Source organism: Chiloscyllium plagiosum, unplaced genomic scaffold (genome assembly GCF_037043375.1).
Source record: "Chiloscyllium plagiosum isolate Xiang-an unplaced genomic scaffold, Cpla_swu_hap1 HiC_scaffold_24, whole genome shotgun sequence".
NCBI classification, from domain to species: domain Eukaryota; kingdom Metazoa; phylum Chordata; class Chondrichthyes; order Orectolobiformes; family Hemiscylliidae; genus Chiloscyllium; species Chiloscyllium plagiosum.
The window spans coordinates 1,831,136-1,849,538 of record NW_028270162.1 but is presented as its reverse complement, the minus strand read 5'-3'; the positions used below and the strand labels follow the sequence as shown (position 1 = coordinate 1,849,538).

Here is an 18,403-nt window from a genome sequence, read left to right as displayed (position 1 = left end):
CATGTAACCAGCCTGTGGCAATCAAAGTGCACAAAATGTACATATCTTACTTGACTTATTAGCTTTGATATTTTACGACTCAGGTGCTGGTGTTTAAACCTCATACCAGCCTCAACTTGCATGCACGCAGAATAACCAGAATATGGCATTAGTCTTCACAAATTATAGTTTATTTAAAAACTGTTCTCCACTATGTCGGAAGATGCTGTCTAAACTACACTAAGTGCTGCATAAAATTGCTTGGTAGAAAATAAGTAACCAGTAGATGATTAAATATGAAGCTGTTAAAGTGGTTCTCAGAATTTTAATATAAAATCACCAGATAATTTAAGATTGTGCCATGAAACACAAATACAGAACATACATTTTGCAGTTACCCAGAAATTACACATTGTGGAGAAAGAAAGCATATCAACATATTCAAAACAGCTTCTGTATAAAGTAATTAATTCCCCAATAAACTTTCAATAATGCTGTTTTATTTTAAATAGGCCAGAATTTCTGCATTGTTTTTGTATCATATTTACATCCTGTTCATAGGATATACATGATAAACAAACCCTGAAAGAATGCTTATTTACTTTTAAGACACAGGGTTTACAAACCCAGTCTCAAGATGGAAAGTATTTTACAGGGTTTTAATTTCAATAAGCATGTATTTAACATGGAACATTCTAGATACGTACACAGCAAGTAACGTAGCCTTCAGCATCTCTCTAGAACCAGTGCACTCATTTGTAACAAGCTACAAATTGTCCTCAGTTGTGATACAAAACAGGACGTAGGAAAAGAAATAAAATGAAAGTGATTTCAAGGTAAAGCGTTCGATGTGTGCAAAGTATGCACATGTTGCTTTCCATTACTTGAACAGTAGAAATGAAAGTGGAGAATTATAGCAGCTGTAAAGAACAAAGTGCTAACATGAAGAGTCATAGAAAGGGAAGGAAAAAAAAGTAACATGTCCAAACATCTTGGCCTTCAACGTTCACCCGTTTGTTAAACAGAACTTGTCTCTGATTTACGGGTATTCCCAGATTCAGTGTTCACCAATACTTCACTAATTAAGGAATCTCTTTGGAACATGACCCTGAATTCCTGAAAAGAGTGAAGGTCACATGGCGTTGACACTTCTGTAAGTTACAGTTTTCAAGTAAGGTTAGCTCTGGTACATGTGGCGAGTCACTATGTGTTGCTCATATGACTTATGCTCTGAGGGTGGAGCTGCTGCCACATCTGCTGTTGCTGCAGTGCCAGCTGTTGTGACTGGTCCGACGTTGACAGAATGTTTATCAATGGAGAGACACAGTTCTGAGGAATGATCAAACCTGAAAAACAAAGTTTAAAACACAGATTCAATAATTAATTACTTTCAATCAAGCACAACCCAAAATTCCTGCAAGTGAAACATACCCTTTGGATCAGTTTCAGGGTTACATTAAACCCAAGAATTTCAGTTAAAAAAACCAACCAGCTTTGTACCAGAGTTACCAACCCAGACAAAGCTAAAACGTTCAAATATAAAAACAAGTGGATAAAATTAAGCCATCTTTTTTGACTGTTTATTTCACAGCTGAGACTTTTCAAATGGAATGAAATCAGCCAGAGTCCTAGTCATACAGGGCTCCATCCTGGTCACTGACAATAAGTCATCCCATTCTTGGCAGCAGAAATAAGAGATGACCATTCAGCTCTATGCGCCTGCTGCGTCAGTCATCATGATTACAGCTGATCACCCAAATCAATAGCCTGTTCTTGCTTTCCTCCATATCCTTTGATCCTTTTAGTTCAGAGTGAGAGTCTGATTCTTGAAATCATACAATGCTTTGGCTTTCACCGCTTTCGGTATCTGTGAATTCCACAGACTTACCCTCTCCAGGTTAAGAATGAATAAATGAGACTCAGGGATTCAAAGCATGAATGAGAAATTTGATGCATTCTCTTTAAAAAACCTACAAAATATTTGCTTTCCAAACTGTGAACTTTGCAAGTATGGAGCTGTGCTGTAAAGAACAATGTGCAAGCCCAACGGCAACCCCAACTAAAAGAACCCTAGTGAAAGTAAACTCTTACTGAGAACTCACATTCCAAGACAACTATATGGTAAACAATAGATTTGAATCGTTTGAGTGCTTGTAATACTGCAATAGGACAGGGTGTTCAAATCTAGTGAAAAAGGACTGAAGTACGGGAACTTGTTTTAGCAAAAGTTTCAATTAGCGATTTTTGAGAAGATTTGTAGCTCAAGTTGATAGGTTAGCTAGCTTGCTGTGCTGAAAGGTTGTTTTCACATGTTTCATCACCATGATTAGGTAACATCTTCAGTGAGTCTCTGGTAAAGCACTAGTGGTATGTCCCACCTCTCTATTTATAGGTCTTGGCTTCAGATGGGTGATGTAATTTCCAGTTCTTTTTTTCCCCAAGGGAAGGCAGCTGGAATCTAAATCAATGTGTTTATTGATGGAGTCACTAAGAATTCGCCTGAGTGTCTTTGTTTCACCTATCCTAGGATGTATGTGTTGTCCCAGTCGGAGCAGTGTCCTTCTTTGTCTATATGTATGGCAACTAGTAATAGTGGGTCGTGTCTTTTGGTGGCTAGTTGGCGTTCATGTATGCTGGTGGCAAGTTGCCTGTTCGTCCGATGTGTTTTATTTTATAATTTTTGCATGGTATCTTGCAAATGACATTAGTTTTGGTGGTAGTATCTAATTGATCCTTTAGGTTCATTAGTCACTGTTTAAGTGTGTTGGAAGGTTTGTGGGCTAACATAACACCAAGGGGCCTGAGTCGTCTGGATGTCATTTCTGATATATCTTTGATGTAAGGTACTGTGGCTATAGTGTTTGGTTGCATTGTCTGCTTATTTGGGCTTGTTTTTGAGGAATTGGCAGGTTGCATTTATTGGGTACACGTTTTTCTTGAAAATGCTGAACAGATATTATTCCTCTTCTGTAAAGAATTTTCAATTTCTGACCTTCACATCAATTATTCCACTCCAACATGTAAGTTCAAGATTGCATCAAGATTTTTTTTAAAATAAAAAAGTGATATCGTCTTACAGAAATTCAACTACACTTTCTATTTTAAAGGAAGGGCAAAATACTGCAGATGCCGGAAACTCTAAATAAAAACAATGCTTGAGAAACTCAAAAGTCCAACAGCATGTGGAAAAGTAACAGAGTTAACATTTCCAGTCCAAAACAACTCTTCATAGAAACTGAAAGTTCAATCTGTTTTTGGCTGACCAGATTACAACGTGAACAGTGGGTGAGAGATTCTGATCTTTTATTTCTTTGAAGGGGTTCATTTTGCACACATTCAAGTCAAAACAATACAAAAACTATTCAGGCCTATTATACTCGAGTCAAATCTAGGAAATAACTATCTAATTTATCAAACTCCCCTGCCAAAACTTTCTAACACTTCATAAATCTACTCTAAGGATCCATTCAACCTATCCCTACTTAGGCGACATCTCATTAAGGTTGACAATACTCAATTTACATCTTGTTCAACCTCCTTACAACTTCATCCTTTGTGACAGAAGCTAAAGAAGAGGATGATGCCAGAGAAAGGGACAGTACAGAGCCATGCCCTCAGCATCCACAGATCATTTAGTGTTCTGAAGGTGTAAAGGTTTACGAGTTGAAAAGCTAGCAGGGACTGACATAGCACAGAGTCCTGAACAAAGTAAGACTGCAACACTTGGTTGAAACAAATATCTACAGCTGAGTTGCCATGAAACAAAAACAAAATCAAATTTAGCCAGTTTAAATTATGCACCAAGATACCAAAATCCAATCAAATTTAAATTTAGTATTTTAACAACATCAAAACCAATGAAATGATCTGATGTTTTGGGGTATAAAACCAGACATTTTGATAAGTTGAGGAGAACTGCCAAAGATATCCACAAATGTATACTGCTCGTTGTAGAGCTCTCTGAAAGATACCTGTCTCTAAGAAGTTTGCACAGAACATTGAAACCAACCTTGAGAAAATCTACAGAGAACAACGTACAAAGAATCGACAAAGCTGACTGGCTTTTGAAACAATTTTTTTTAATATAGATCTCAATTGGGATTTTTTTTTTTTAACAATCAGACCAGTACTGGAGAGTGGGAGGTAAAAAACAGGTTTAAGAAAAAGGAGTTGTTGGTTTTAATATTCTCTGTTGGACTTAAAGAATAACATTGCTAATTTTTACTTTAAATAGTGAGTTCTGGGATAGTTCTTTGCCTCTTGAATTTTAACAGATTATAGCAGGAGGTGAACTTTTTATGCGGCCGGTTTAAGTTAACAGAGGGATTTATCCAGTGTCATAACATCGCTCCTTAATTGACCCTACTGGTTGACAATCATATAAAGAACTTGTCACCTGCTACTCTATTATAATGCACTTGTTTTATAGCTGTGCTCCTAACTTGTATGCAATTTGGTTCTGCAGTACACTAGCATCTTCTGTAACACTTCACACAAGTTTACAGTTGCAGGGTTCCCAGATTATGCTACATCAGCTGGCTGTGGTTGATGTTTCTTATATGAAGCGATTACTTTTCCCACTGAAATTCCAAATGAACACTTCAACTTTTCCTTTAAAAAAATGGTAACACCACCAGAACAAATAAACTACAAAGAACAAATAATGCTACTCTGAATAGTAACCAACGGCCTAGTGACATATTCTAACATAAGGCTACATACTTACGATCCAAAGAAACGCTGCATCATATAGGAGCCAGCAACCAAAGTTCTACATAGAAGGAAGCTCATTGAAAAACAATGACCAACTGGACTTACAATACAACCATATCACCCTTGCTGGGACAGCCCAAAAAATCCTTCCCTAACGGCATCGAGGGTGTGCTTTTCTGCGTTCTTTCAATAAAAGCAGGAATCATTGGCAAGGCAAACATTTGTTTCCCAATCCTGAACTACCCTTGAAATAAAAGTGGCCATTTCAGAGAGCATTATCAACCATATCACTATGGATGTGGAATTGTATGTAGGTCAGACAAGGAACATGTGACAGATTCCTAAAAGACATTAGTGAACTCCTGAAACTAGCTTTCAATTCCACCTGTATTAATTAGATGTGACAGAGAGAAAGGAACAGGTCAGAATCACTCCCTCTGCACTAGCTCAAAGTTACAGCTCTCCCCTTCTAAGCTCAGTTGGAGCTGGGCATTAAATGCTGGCCATGTCAACAATGTCACAACCGATGAACAAATATCAAGTTGGACTAGTCTCAAGGAAAAAAGAATGAAATGCATTCAAATTGCAATAAAGGCCATGATAAATAGTTAATGCGTGATGTTTCAAATTACAATACATTAAAAATGACAAGTCTACATTGATGAAATTTTCATTGATAAGTGGCGCAATGACTTGTGCAATTACACAAATCTGAGGGCTCTGATCTGATGAGCAACAGATGGAATCTAAACAGTAGATTTGTGGCTGGCAATTTTATCTTCATCCGATTACTGGTATGTCGCCAGCTTTCAAGGAAAATGAATGGCTTAAAAATTAATACCTTAAATACCTAAAATAAATGATCTGGACAAGGGCACTGGTGGTCTAAACAGTAAGTTTGCAAATGACACAAAAATCGATGGAGTAGCAGAAAGCATTGGGGTCTGTGAAAGTATACAGGAGAATATAGACAGGCTGGAGAGTGGGGCGGAGAAGTGGCAAATGGAGTTCAATCCGGGCAAATGTGAAGTGATGCATTTTGGAAGACAATTCGAAAGCCAACTATACTGTAAACAGAAGAGCTTTAGGAAAAGTTGATGAGCAGAGAGATCTGGGAGTTCAGGTCTATTGTACCCTGAAGGTGGCTGCACAGGTGGGGTGGTCAGGAAGGAATACTGTCTGCTTGCCTTCATTGGACGGGGTATTGAGTACAAGAGCTGGCAGGTCATGTTAAAATTGTACAAGACTTTGGTTCGGCACACTTAGAATACTGTGTACTGTTCTGGTCGCCACATTACCAAAAGGATGTGGACGCTTTGGAGAGAGTGCAGAGAAGGTTTACGAGGATGTTGCCTGGTATGGAAGATGCTAGCTATGAAAAGAGGTTGAGTAGGTTAGGTTTGTTTTCATTAGAAAAAAGGAGATTGAGGGGGAGACCTGATTGTATATCCTTCATGATTTTGTAGACCTCAGAGGGTGGATAGAGATAAGCTTTTTCCCAGGGTGAGGGATTCAATAACGAGAGGTCACGTGTTCAAGGTGAGAGGAGAAAAGATTAAGGGGGATACATGTGGAAAGTACTTTACACAGAGGGTGGCAGGTGTCTGGAATGCGTCGCCAGCAGAAGTAGTGGAGGCAGGCACGGTAGATTCATTTAAGGTGCGTATGGACAAGTGTATGAGTAGGTGGGGAGCAGAGGGATACAGATCCTTAGAAATTGGGCAATAGGTTCAGACAGTGGATTTGGATCAGCACAGGCTTGTAGGGCTGAAAGGCCTGCTCCCGCACTGTAAATTTTCTTTGTTCTCAACACAGAGTTAAAGGGGTTCTCCACTCCAAGTAACAAAGAAACCACACACACATCACCAAAATTCAAACTGCAGCTTGTGAAACATCAGAAAAAAAGTCCTTACTTTACAAACTTTGCTGGAACTTATTTGTAAATTCTACAAGACCACAAACAAAAATACAATGACATTGTATTTTTGACAGGTTACAACCCAGCTCATGAATAAGCAAGCTGGACGTTCCTATTTGCAGTATAACGGTAATCCATTGCTCACACTCACCTACAATCCTTTGCCCGTCTTCTGTTTTTAATCGCACAATCTGCATTTTTACATTAGCCCCACTGACTGAGGCCAAGACTCCTTCCACCTTTGTCCAGACACTAAGAACTGAACCACAGAGGACATGATAAGTGCGGCACCTCAGCCCGACTTCACAAACCATTCCAAGGCTTACTTTTTTGCAGTTTCCACGCCTGTATGGATATTAAAAAAAAGTATTACAAAAAAAGTACTTTAGCATTTCAAAAGGATATTAGCTCAAGACATGGGTTTTGAAATAAACTGGGACCTGCTCATTGTGTTAGACAAACACATCCTACATTTAGAAGACAGGCATTTTTCTGCACTTTGGATGAATTGAGTCAAATAACCTTTGTACTTTAAAATGGAATTAACATTGCTAACCTATGCTGAAAAATGTGTTGCTGGAAAAGCGCAGGTCAGGCAGCATCCAAGAAGCAGGAGAATCGACATTTCGGGCATAAGCCCTTATGCTCGAAACGTCGATTCTCCTGCTCCTTGGATGCTGCCTGACCTGCTGCGCTTTTCCAGCAACATATTTTTCAGATCTGATCTCCAGCATCTGCAGTCCTCACTTTCTACTAATTGCTAACATATGACCATATTCAAAGCTGACATAGTTCCAGCATGCACACCCTTGATCCAAACATCCCCACCTGACATTGAAGCCTATGGAGAATATTGTAAGGACTTTACTAGTTACTTTAATTGCACAAAGGTTCTGCCAAAGATAGATAACATAAGGACGTGGAAATTCTCCAACAGATAATCTAACCATTGCCCAATGATGTTCAACATCATCACCATCTCAGAGTACCCCCATCAACAACTTAAGGGTGACCATTGATCAGAAATTGAATTAAAATAGCTTTCGAAATACTTTCGGAGATCAGAAATTCTGGAGCAGGTAACTCACCTCAACTCCAAGAACCTGTCCACCATCTAAAAGGCTCAACTCAGGAGTGTGATGGAATACTCCTTACTTGCTGGGATGAGTACAGATCCAACAACACAAGAAGCTCGACACTATACAGAATAAAGCTGTACCAAAATCATCATGTTCAACGTTGACTTGGTCCAACAGTGACAGTAGAATGAACCATCTATGGGATGCAGTGCAGTAACTCACCCATGACTCCTTTGACATTACCTCTAAATTCATGACCTCTGACACCAAAAACAGGGCAGCAGGTGCACAGGAACACATGCGCATGTTCCTCTTCAAGCCACACACCATCCAAACTTGGAAACTTATCACCATTTCTTCATTGCTGCTAAGGTTGGAAGGGTCTGTTCTGTGCTGTATTGTTCTAAGCCAATATCCTAGAATGCCCCCAAGTACACCACTATGGGTCTACCTACACCCCATAGCCATCACCACCTCCAATGCAATGAGATGTAAGCAATAAATAGTCAGTGATACTCACATCCCATCACTGAAAATAAAAGGACTTCAAGGGGAAATCTGTGATCAAGGCAACATAATCAGAGCAAAATCAAAACCAAAACAAACAAGATTAAAGAGCACTGCCCATTTCTCATCCACAACTCCATTAGCACTTATAATTCATTTACAGCATTAACACAACCGTTGAAACTGACGGCTCAAATATGGCTAGTTTATCTTTTAAATCCTGAAGCCCATTATTTTACAACACCTACTTCCAAGTAGCTATACGGTTAAGCATCTCAATTCTAGTCTCCTTCCTATTGGAAAGATGTTGTGAACCTGGAAAGGGTTCAGAAATGATTTATAAGGATGTTGCCAGGGTTGATGGATTTGAGCTGTAGGGAGTGGTTGAAAAGGTTAGGGCGGTTTTCCCTGGAGCAGAGGCTGAGGGGTGACCTTATAGAGGTTTATAAAATCATGAGGGGCATGGATAGGATAAATAGACAAAGTCTTTTCCCTGGGGTTGGGGAGTCCAGAACTAGAGGGCATAGGTTTAGGGTGAGAGTGGAAAGATATAAAAGAGACCTAAGAGGCAACTTTTTCACAGAGTGGTACGTATATGGAATGCGCTGCCAGAGAAAGTGGAGGCGGCTAGTACAATTGCAACAGTTAAAAAGGCATCTGGATGGATATACGAATAGGAAGGGTTTGGAGGGATATGGGCCAGGTGCTGGCAGGTGGGACTAGATTGGGTTGGTATATTTGGTCGACATGGACGAGTTAGACCGAAGGGGTCTGTTTACGTGCTGTAAATCTCTATCACTCTTATAAATGATTCTGCAAATGATGTAGTCACTTCCACATTCTCATACCTCCTGTACAACGCTCATCTTGGCTAGGAGCACAAAATATAATACTGAACATAACCAAGTCATTTTTCTAACAATCCAAGACTTTTGCAAGACAATACAAAAATGATTCACAATGGTTTTCAAACTAATACAGTACTGGGTAAAAAATTACTATTTGTCAAAAAAATGGAAACAAACAATTTTTTCTCTTTCAAACTCCAACAGACTATGAAAGCACCATGAATGAGAAATGACAGGGGCACAGCTGTTCTCACCCCACTATTTCATTGTGTCACAACTTCAAATATAAACTTTTTCCAAGTACCATGACGACCAATTAAGCATGCCATATTATTAGGTTTTAAACACAATCAACCAAGTTTCTTAATAAACACAATTGTTAGCATATCAAAGCCAAGTAGCTGATTAACATACAGTCAGGATATATAGAAGTATAATTGTTTATCCATCTAAATATGCCCCAAACACACTTCACAAGAGAATAGGAAACAGATTTACTTGTAAACATCAGCATTCTGGAAACAAAAGACTTTGGCTAGGTATTTTAGTAGGGTAAAGGATAAATTATATGTTTCAGGGTGTTTCTGAGACATTTCTGGCACTTGTGGTCAAGTCACTAATTCATGCACAGGTGTCTCGTAGTACTTAAGAAAAAACAGAATTTCAAATGCAGGAAATCAAAAACAAAATCAGAAATTGCTAAAGAAAAACTCAGCAGATCCAGCAGCATCTGTGGAGAAAAAGCAGAGTCAATGTTTTAGGGTCAGTGACCCTTCCGAATTTGTTGTAGACATTGCTTGTTCAGAAAGTAAGTTTCTTCAATCACTCTTACAAAAGAACAAACAAGTTTCACCCTGCACTCCAAAATGAGGTTTTATTTTCAGAAAAGACAGGTCAGCTGGGTAGCTTGTTCTGAGCTGGTTTCTCTCCATGTGAACCAGAAAAACAAACATAAGAACGTCTCCAGGTCAGTTCATGTTCAAATCTGGGCATACACTTAGGAAATTTCATGAGTGCCTGTTCTAATATTTTAGGTAAAAACAACTTTGGTTTTGACAGTTTTGCAAAAATTTGAGTTATATCAGATATGAATAAAGCCTCTTTTTCAAAGGCTAAAATCCTAATCACAAGTTTCTTTTATACCAGCTTTCTAGTTGCTATCAGTTCTCATTTCTTGTTCAGGCTCAAATTTGCACCTGACCATGTACTTTAAATCAATTTTGCTTTCCTAATAAATTAGGAATTGCATTTATTAAGAAACTTGTTCAATAGATGTTTAAAGCCCAATTATAGGACATACTTAATTGGCTGCGTTGGTAGCCAGAAAGACTTAAAAAATTTAATGCTGTGACCCCTAGAGCAATGAGACAAGAATGACTATGTATCCCTCCAGCCTTGGTAGTCGCACTTTGATAGCCTATTGGAATTTGCCTGGACAGTGGCCTTAGCAACATGCCCAGTGATAAGTCTATTTCAACAGACAATCTTGCTCTTTGACAAGAAATCAGAACTGATCTCAACCAAAAAGCCAGCATAACAGAAACTGGATTATTATTTTAGGCTTTGAAAGAGATGCTGTATTCTCATCAGGTTAATAAGTAATTGGCAAAATTGTTGAAAGCAGAGTTGTCTTTCCTTAAATATTGAAACAAGCACTCAAAATTTCCTCGTTTTGTACCCAGAAGGGGTCTACAGCAAAATACTTATTGCCATTCATATGATTCACAGGGAGACTCGTTTAAAAAGACACTCGTGACTACAGAGAATTCTCAACGGCATCTTAAATAAACCACTCCGGGTATTTCCACAATCCTTAAAAACTAACCTAAATTTAAAGCTTCTTTCTAACAAATGCCAAACACAAGCCACTGACTTGATTGCAGTTTGAGAAGGTTAATTTCTTAATTTTGATTGATAAAACATGATAGAGCTGGTTATCAGTGCATAGGCAGAAGCCGAATATCAAGTCTTCAGATGGAATGATCCATGTTGACAAGAGAAACCAGGAACAGACTATTGTACTTACTTGCAAGACACTGGAGGGCAAGCGGAAAAGTAAATGCAATAGGCAATTTGGTTAGAATGGGTTAGACAAGAGTGAAGCAATGTCAGGACAGTCCCAATGAATTGGACAAAAAGACCCAATCTGTCAAAAGGCACTCAGATGTTGCAAACGACAAGGAGAGCTAATTATCTGAAGTGTTAAAATGAGGCTTTGGCTTTAATATTTTTGCTCCAGTAACAAGCGTAAATCTGATTGTAAAGTCAAAATATGGAATTTGTGTTGCAGACGTTTCGTCCCCAGTCTAGGTGACATCACAGAAGCGCTTCACAGGAGGCTCCCAAGCACTGAGGATGTCACCTAGACAGGGGACGACACGTCTGCAACACAAATTCCCAGCTCGGCGAACAGAACCACAACAATGAGCACCCGATCTTCTCACAGACTTTGAACAAAATATGGAATAACGGGAAACACGGGTAGAGGTGTTGGAGGCGACATCTGAGGATTTGAGAGTCAAATGGAAAATAAACAGTAAGTTGCAAAGGTAGAGGGATCGAGGATTTGTACGGAGTGAGAAAAATGAAAATATGAAGAGAAAGTTAGAAACATCTTAACCAGTCTTTAATTTCATTACTAACCAATATGCATGAGTACAAGTGTCTGCAGATGACTTGTACTGTTCCACCCAATGTGACTCTGCTTCTGCAGATGTTACCTGTGAAGATAACAAAATTAGAAGTTAAACCAGAAATACTTCCCAATTTAACAGTGACCTAACATCCACAGCCTCAGTTAGGCAGCTGCAGAATTATTACTACAATAGCAGATCTATTGGCAGTTGTCAATACATTGACTTTCAAAAGTTACAATAAGAACAATACTAATACAGCAGTATACTAATGCCTGGTCCTGCAATGAGGAAAATCAGTTTTTCAGGATTTAGACATTAGCTCCAAAGTTTAATGTCATAATACAAGCATGCTGACTTCTTACACAGTGCACATTTAATTAGCACATTTTAGTCCACGTTCCTTTACCTTTTTATATTTCTTTTTTAGTTCAATGTAAGTCTCTAATTTGAGTTGCTTGCCAGTGTTTGGTCTGTACATCATGAACAGTCTCTTCTTGCTGTTAACTTCCTTAACCAGAATTGCTGTCTTTTTATTATTTCTTATCTGAAGCAAACAATAAAACAAACATTGTTATTCACTAAAAATACATGGGTATGTTGTCTTAGGTCATTATAATGTATCTTACAGTAAAATCTTACATAAAACAATAAATTAACTTCGATGAAACTGCCCATTTCTGCTAATTTAGATCTCAGGATGTGATTTCTACAGTTGACTTCAAACCTGGAAGTTATAATTCAGAACGAGGGGCAAGAGCACAAAACTGTTTAATGCAATCCACCATTTAACAGGTATCAGTGGACTTCATGGGCGCCTCACTTCTAAAATGTAAATTCAGAAAATCTTCAGAAAGGCAGATGCTTTCAATGGTATTTATCGAATTCATTCATTTATTGCAATTCCCAAAACTTCTAAAAAAAAAAGTAGATTGCTATTTTTCAGATAAAAATTACTTTGAAACTTTAGTGTCATAAATTGGATAAATGTCAAAGAAACTACCATTGGAGATATAGAGATTACAAAACTTCCTCAATAGCAGGAATGATGTATTTATGGGTAGAATGGCTAAGTAACAATTTCTGAAGATTGACCCTCAAAGCATGTTCAAATCAGCTATCCATATGGTTTAGTTACTGTGTAGATGGTGAATTTAGCAAGGCAACCAACCATAAGTATTCAAACACCCAATCTTGTGCCTTGACAAGAAATAAGAACCAATTTCAACTAGGACGACAACATAAAAGGAAAGTTCTCATCATTTTAGGCTTTGACACAGATGCTGTAGCTCAGGTTGAGGTTTGGGACGTACATTTGCTTGCTGAGCTAAAAGGTTCATTTTCAGACATTTCATCACCATGCCAGGTAACAACAACAGTGAGCCTCTGTATGAAGCACTGATGGAATGGCCCGTTTTCTATTTGTGTTTAGATAGTGCCATTTGTTGTTTTTCTCAGGGGGTGGTAAATGGGATCCAAATCAATGTGTTTCTCTGCTTTGCATTGGTCAACTAGTCCTCCATCCATGCTAGTACATTCCCTACAACTCCATGCATTCTTATCTTATGGAGGAGTCTTGTATATGGCACCTTATTGAACTCCTCCTGGAATCCAACTATACAACATGTACCTATTCCCCTTCATCCACTATGCTTGTGATACCCTCAAAGAACTACTGTAAGTTTGTCAAACACAACCTTCCCTCCCTGAATCCATGTTGTGTCTGCCTGATGGATTCCATTTCATCCAGATGCCTCACTATTTCTTCTTTAAATGAAAGCCTCCACCATTTTCCCAACTACAGATGTTAAGCTAACTAGCCTATAATTACCTGTCTTTTAAAACAGTGGCATGATATTTACTGTCTTTGTCTGCCAGGAACTGCCCGGAGTCCAATGATTTCTGGTAAATGACCATTAATACATCTTCAAAGTTTGAGAGAAGATTTGTAGCTCGGGTGCTCGTTGTTGTGGTTCTGTTCGCCGAACTGGGAATTTGTGTTGCAGACGTTTCGTCCCCTGTCTAGGTGACATTCTCAGTGCTTGGGAGCCTCCTGTGAAGCGCTTCTGTGATGTTTCCTCCGGCATTTATAGTGGTTTGTCTCTGCCGCTTCCGGTCATCAGTTTCACAGATTCAATCAATAAGCACATCGACCTGGACCCAATATACTGACCACTGCAACGGACAGCTGGAACTGACAACCGGAAGCAGCAGATTCAAACCACTATAAATGCCGGAGGAAACATCACAGAAGCGCTTCACAGGAGGCTCCCAAGCACTGAGGATGTCACCTAGACAGGGAACGAAACGTCTGCAACACAAATTCCCAGCTCGGTGAACAGAACTACAACAACTAATACATCTATAACTTCTGCTATTTCTTTCAATTCAACTTTAAAAATCTGCAATGATATGCTGATGACAATAAAGTGTCAATGGTCCCACCTGCTTTATTAATTTGATTCAAAGAAGGAAATCTTCCATCCCCACCTGTTAGACTGGTGATTTCAGAACAGATTGCAATGGGGTGGAGTCTTAATTGCCATCTAGACAACTACAGGTGGGTGATAAAATATTGGCCCAACCAGCAATAAAGTGAAATGACTCAAATTGAATTGCCGCCATCCAAATTTGTTACAAGCCTTCTCAAATCCATAATCCTGTCAATAAATGCAATTCCTGGTCTGATCCCTCCATGAATTGTAGTAACACAACAGAAACCTCTCTAACTACCCGACTTGCACTTCCTATCTACCAAGATGCAAAAGAAAATGCTGCAAATATAGCACTTAAGTCTGAAAAGGAATGATTTTTTTGTTTTAGTTGCTCTGAAGAATTTAATTGAAACCAGATTCCTTTTTTCTCATGTGTTTCTGGCTTTAACATACTTTTTTCATTAGCTGGAACCTGCAGAATTTTGAAGAATGGAAACCATGAAAGGAAGGGTCTCAAATGTCTTTTAAAAACCACCTTAGTGAAATATCTTGCTACCTTCAAGGGATTTGTGGAAATGCACTCAAATTCCTCGGTTCCTCCGCACCTCCCATTTATAGTGCATTCTTTTTTTCTTAAAGGAAAAATTTCACACACACACACAATGCATGTCACTTTACCAGGTTAAATTCCATCTGCCACCTGTGTGCCCACCTGACCTGTTCATTGATACCTTCCTTCAGACCACAGCTTGCTCAACAAATCAGTCAATTTTTGCAGTGGTTGCAAACTCTTGAACATCATTTACATTCATTCATGCTTGTACCAACAAAATGGTAGACCTCACCAATATAGTTTTCAATTAACACATTTCACATTTAGCTACCTTGGCAATGCAGTTCATGTGAAACTGCAAATAACAATTAATAATGAGGGACAGGCAGAGTGAAAATCAGCCATATTATATGCAGCTTAACTTCATCAATTCCAATTTACTAAAGAACGACTATTACTACTTCAATGCACCAAAATGTGATCTTTTAAATATCAACTCATTATCAGTAACTGCAGCGATTTCTCCTGTTCTCCTTGTTTACCTGCATTGACAAATAGAAGCCATCATCTATTCCAGTTTGCTCTGCCCAAATCTTTGTAGCTTCTTCCCAGGACATGCCTCTTTCGACACTTATCTAAAAAAAATACAAAACACCCCGTACATTTGAAAAATAAGTCAACTCCATATTGATTGACTACAAGACATTCAGACATTTAAATTTTCAATGAGTTTGAAGACATTTGCTTTTGTAACTATTTGCTGATGCTGTGCAAAGTTACAATTTGAGGCAGCATGATGGCTCAGTGGTTAATACTGCTGCCTCTCAGTGCCAAAGAGATCATAGTTTGATTCCAGCCTGAGGTAACCACCTGCATGGAGTTTGCACATTCTCCCTGCCTGTATGAGTTTCCTTTGGGTGCTACAGTTTCCTTCTTCATCCCAAAGATGAGCAGGTTAGATGGACTGGCCATGCTAAATTGCCCATAGTGTCCAGGAATGTGCAGGCTAGGTGGGTTAGCATGGGAAATGCAAATTCAAATGGATTGGGGCGTGTGGGTGGGATGCTCTACGGAGGGTTGGTGCAGACTCAATGGGCTGAATGACCAGATTCTAAGTTTGGGAATGGATATTATCTTATCTGGAGCAATGACCTATGAAGATCAGTTACAAATTCAGTCCCTGATCTGTGCTCATCCCAGGTTTGGAAGCAAGATGAGTAACAGCCTTACAGGAGAGATAGTGCATTAGGTGATGTCATGCTCGTCATTCTTACCCATCAATTTTCACTAGAAGTACGCATATGGGCATGCCTCATGTGGGCATAGGCTAGCTCCATTGATACATTGGCATAACCTTGGAAGACCAAGGAAACTATACTCAGGTGAGGTAAACATTTCTAGGCCACAGGCATGTAAAAGAACAGAACATGCAAAATACAAATCACTGCAACAAATGATCAGACACTTACAGTATAAATTTCAACATGTCCTGAAACAGAATACCCTGGAGTTAAGAATTTCTTTGCTTCTAGTTTCTTCACCTTCTCGTCCCCGGAGCCCAGATCTGTGCATAAACAGAAGCAAATCAGCAACTGCCATGCAATAAACTTCGCTTCACAACAGTTGACAACCAATGACTTACCCAAAATTCCCATATCATATCTTCCATTCTTCTTAGCATTCTGAATGACAGCATTTAAAGTGTCTGAAAAATACTGGAAGAGTGCATTCTGTTGATGTACCTCCATACCAAGGATTCGATTCAAGAATTTGCCAATATTGTTATAGTCTGAAATGAATTCATTACGTCGTTAGACTAGGGAATTAGAGTTAACAAAAAAAAAATCAGCAACAAGTCAAATATTTTAATGCATTTTTACCTTTATCCAATGTGAGAAGCCCTGAACGGTCTTCCATATTTATCAAGCCCACGCCAATTAATCCCTGCCGAACGTCTAGAAACACAAATAAATGTTGCATGAAGTGTACTCCGTAAGAAATTATACTCAGACATTATGAAAATCAGTAGTTATGAAACTGCCCCATGTGCCAAGCAAGCCATGTCACCCACTCTACTAAGTTGGGCACTCTCAGTTCGTAGTGCCCTTGGGCTAAACCAAAAGGCTGAATTCAAGGCCCAGCACAGGATTTAATCACAATGTCCAGCATTGTTACATTAAGTAATATATTGGAAATTGCAAGCCTTAAATTCTTTTATTTAAAATGCAATCTGTAATCCAGACTAGTTTGAAGGTCAGGTGAGAATTTAATCCATTGATATGAATTTCAAAAGCAGAAACATCAATTGCGTACTTCAGTGATTCATACTCAATACAGAAACATGCAAATATTAATTCAATAAAGCTTGTCACGCGAGTGTTAATACCATAGATAAATACGTGCACAAAGTTGGCTGGTTAACATACTAACTGAAATGTTCCCTCAATGTTCTTCAAGGAAACTCTGCCACTCTGGCATCACCTAGCCCACACAATCCCATGACATGTAACTGATCTTACTGGCAACATTAACAACTCAAGACAGTCATGATGCCGGATTTATTGTTAGAGGAGAAAGTGAGGACTGCAGATGCTGGGGATCAAAGTCAAAGAATGTGGTGCTGGAAAAGCACAGCCAGTCAGGCAGCATCCAAGGAGAATAGATGTTTTGGGTTTAAACCCTTCAGAAATCAGCCCTGATGAAGTGTTTATGCCGGAAACGTCAATTCTCATGCAGCTCAGCTGCTGCCTGACTGGCTAATCTTTTTCTAGCACCACATTCGGACTCTACATTTATTGCTGTTTTTGTTGACTTCACTAACATCCAAAGGATATTTTAAATAAAATTTGATGCGCTTTCTGGCACAAGAAAATTCAGCCCTATCATGCAATATTACAACTTGATAAAGATCAGAAAAACAAAGAAAATTCAAAGAAGGAACAAATGAACTCAGTTAATACCTATAAAATTATTTAGTGTCCCAAGTTACACAAATACATACTCATATTGCCAATGTATTAAATAGCTCAAAGGCGACATTACAGCATTTATCGTGTAACTCCACATGTATAACTACGCGGGGACAGGTGGCTGGAAAGATAAGCCGGTATTAGATTAGGCAGATGCTGTGTTAGGCTGGTAGTTGGACAGAACACTGTGGCGCTTTTATAAACACGATATTCATATTGGACAGAGCAGAGGCTGCTGGTTCAAGACCTGGCATCAAGAGAAAAAAAAAAGAAAATCCTAAATTTTGCATTTCTTGCGGTCGCAGGGGAAGGTGCCGGGAGTGGAGGTTGGGTTGGTGGGGGGTGTGGGGACCTGACGAGGGAGTCACGGAGGGAGTGGTCTTTTCGGGACGCTGATAGGGTCCACACCCCCCCACCAACCCAACCTCCACTCCCGGCACCTTCCCCTGCAACTGCAAGAAATGCAAAACTTGCGCCCACACCTCCCTCTCACCTCCCTCCAAGGCCCCAAGGGATACTTCCATATCCGCCACAAATTCACCTGCACCTCCACACACATCATCCACTGCACTCGATGTGGCCTCCTCTATATTGGGGAGACAGGCTGCCTACTTGCGGAACGTTTCAGAGAACACCTCTGGGACACCCGGACCAACCAACCCAGTGGCTCAACACTTCAACTCGCCCTCCCACTCCACCAAGGACATGCAGGTCCTTGGACTCCTCCATCGCCAGACCATAGCAACACCACGGTTGGAGGAAGAGCGCC

General features: G+C 39.4%; 1 protein-coding gene across 1 annotated transcript in view; it reads right to left on the bottom strand.

Moving 5' to 3' along the window:
• Positions 1 to 290: 290 nt before the first annotated feature.
• sbno1 (strawberry notch homolog 1 (Drosophila)) overlaps positions 291 to 18,403 on the bottom strand; it is a 93,993-nt gene continuing 75,880 nt past the window's right edge. The window contains exons 24-31 of the mRNA XM_043692636.2: positions 16,546 to 16,620; positions 16,308 to 16,454; positions 16,135 to 16,229; positions 15,208 to 15,300; positions 12,087 to 12,224; positions 11,688 to 11,764; positions 6,762 to 6,955; positions 291 to 1,325 (exon numbers count right to left, since the gene is read on the bottom strand). Of these exons, the coding sequence (XP_043548571.1) occupies positions 1,183 to 1,325; positions 6,762 to 6,955; positions 11,688 to 11,764; positions 12,087 to 12,224; positions 15,208 to 15,300; positions 16,135 to 16,229; positions 16,308 to 16,454; positions 16,546 to 16,620 (962 nt within the window). The 3' untranslated portion in view covers positions 291 to 1,182. The remainder of the gene's footprint in view (positions 1,326 to 6,761; positions 6,956 to 11,687; positions 11,765 to 12,086; positions 12,225 to 15,207; positions 15,301 to 16,134; positions 16,230 to 16,307; positions 16,455 to 16,545; positions 16,621 to 18,403) is intronic.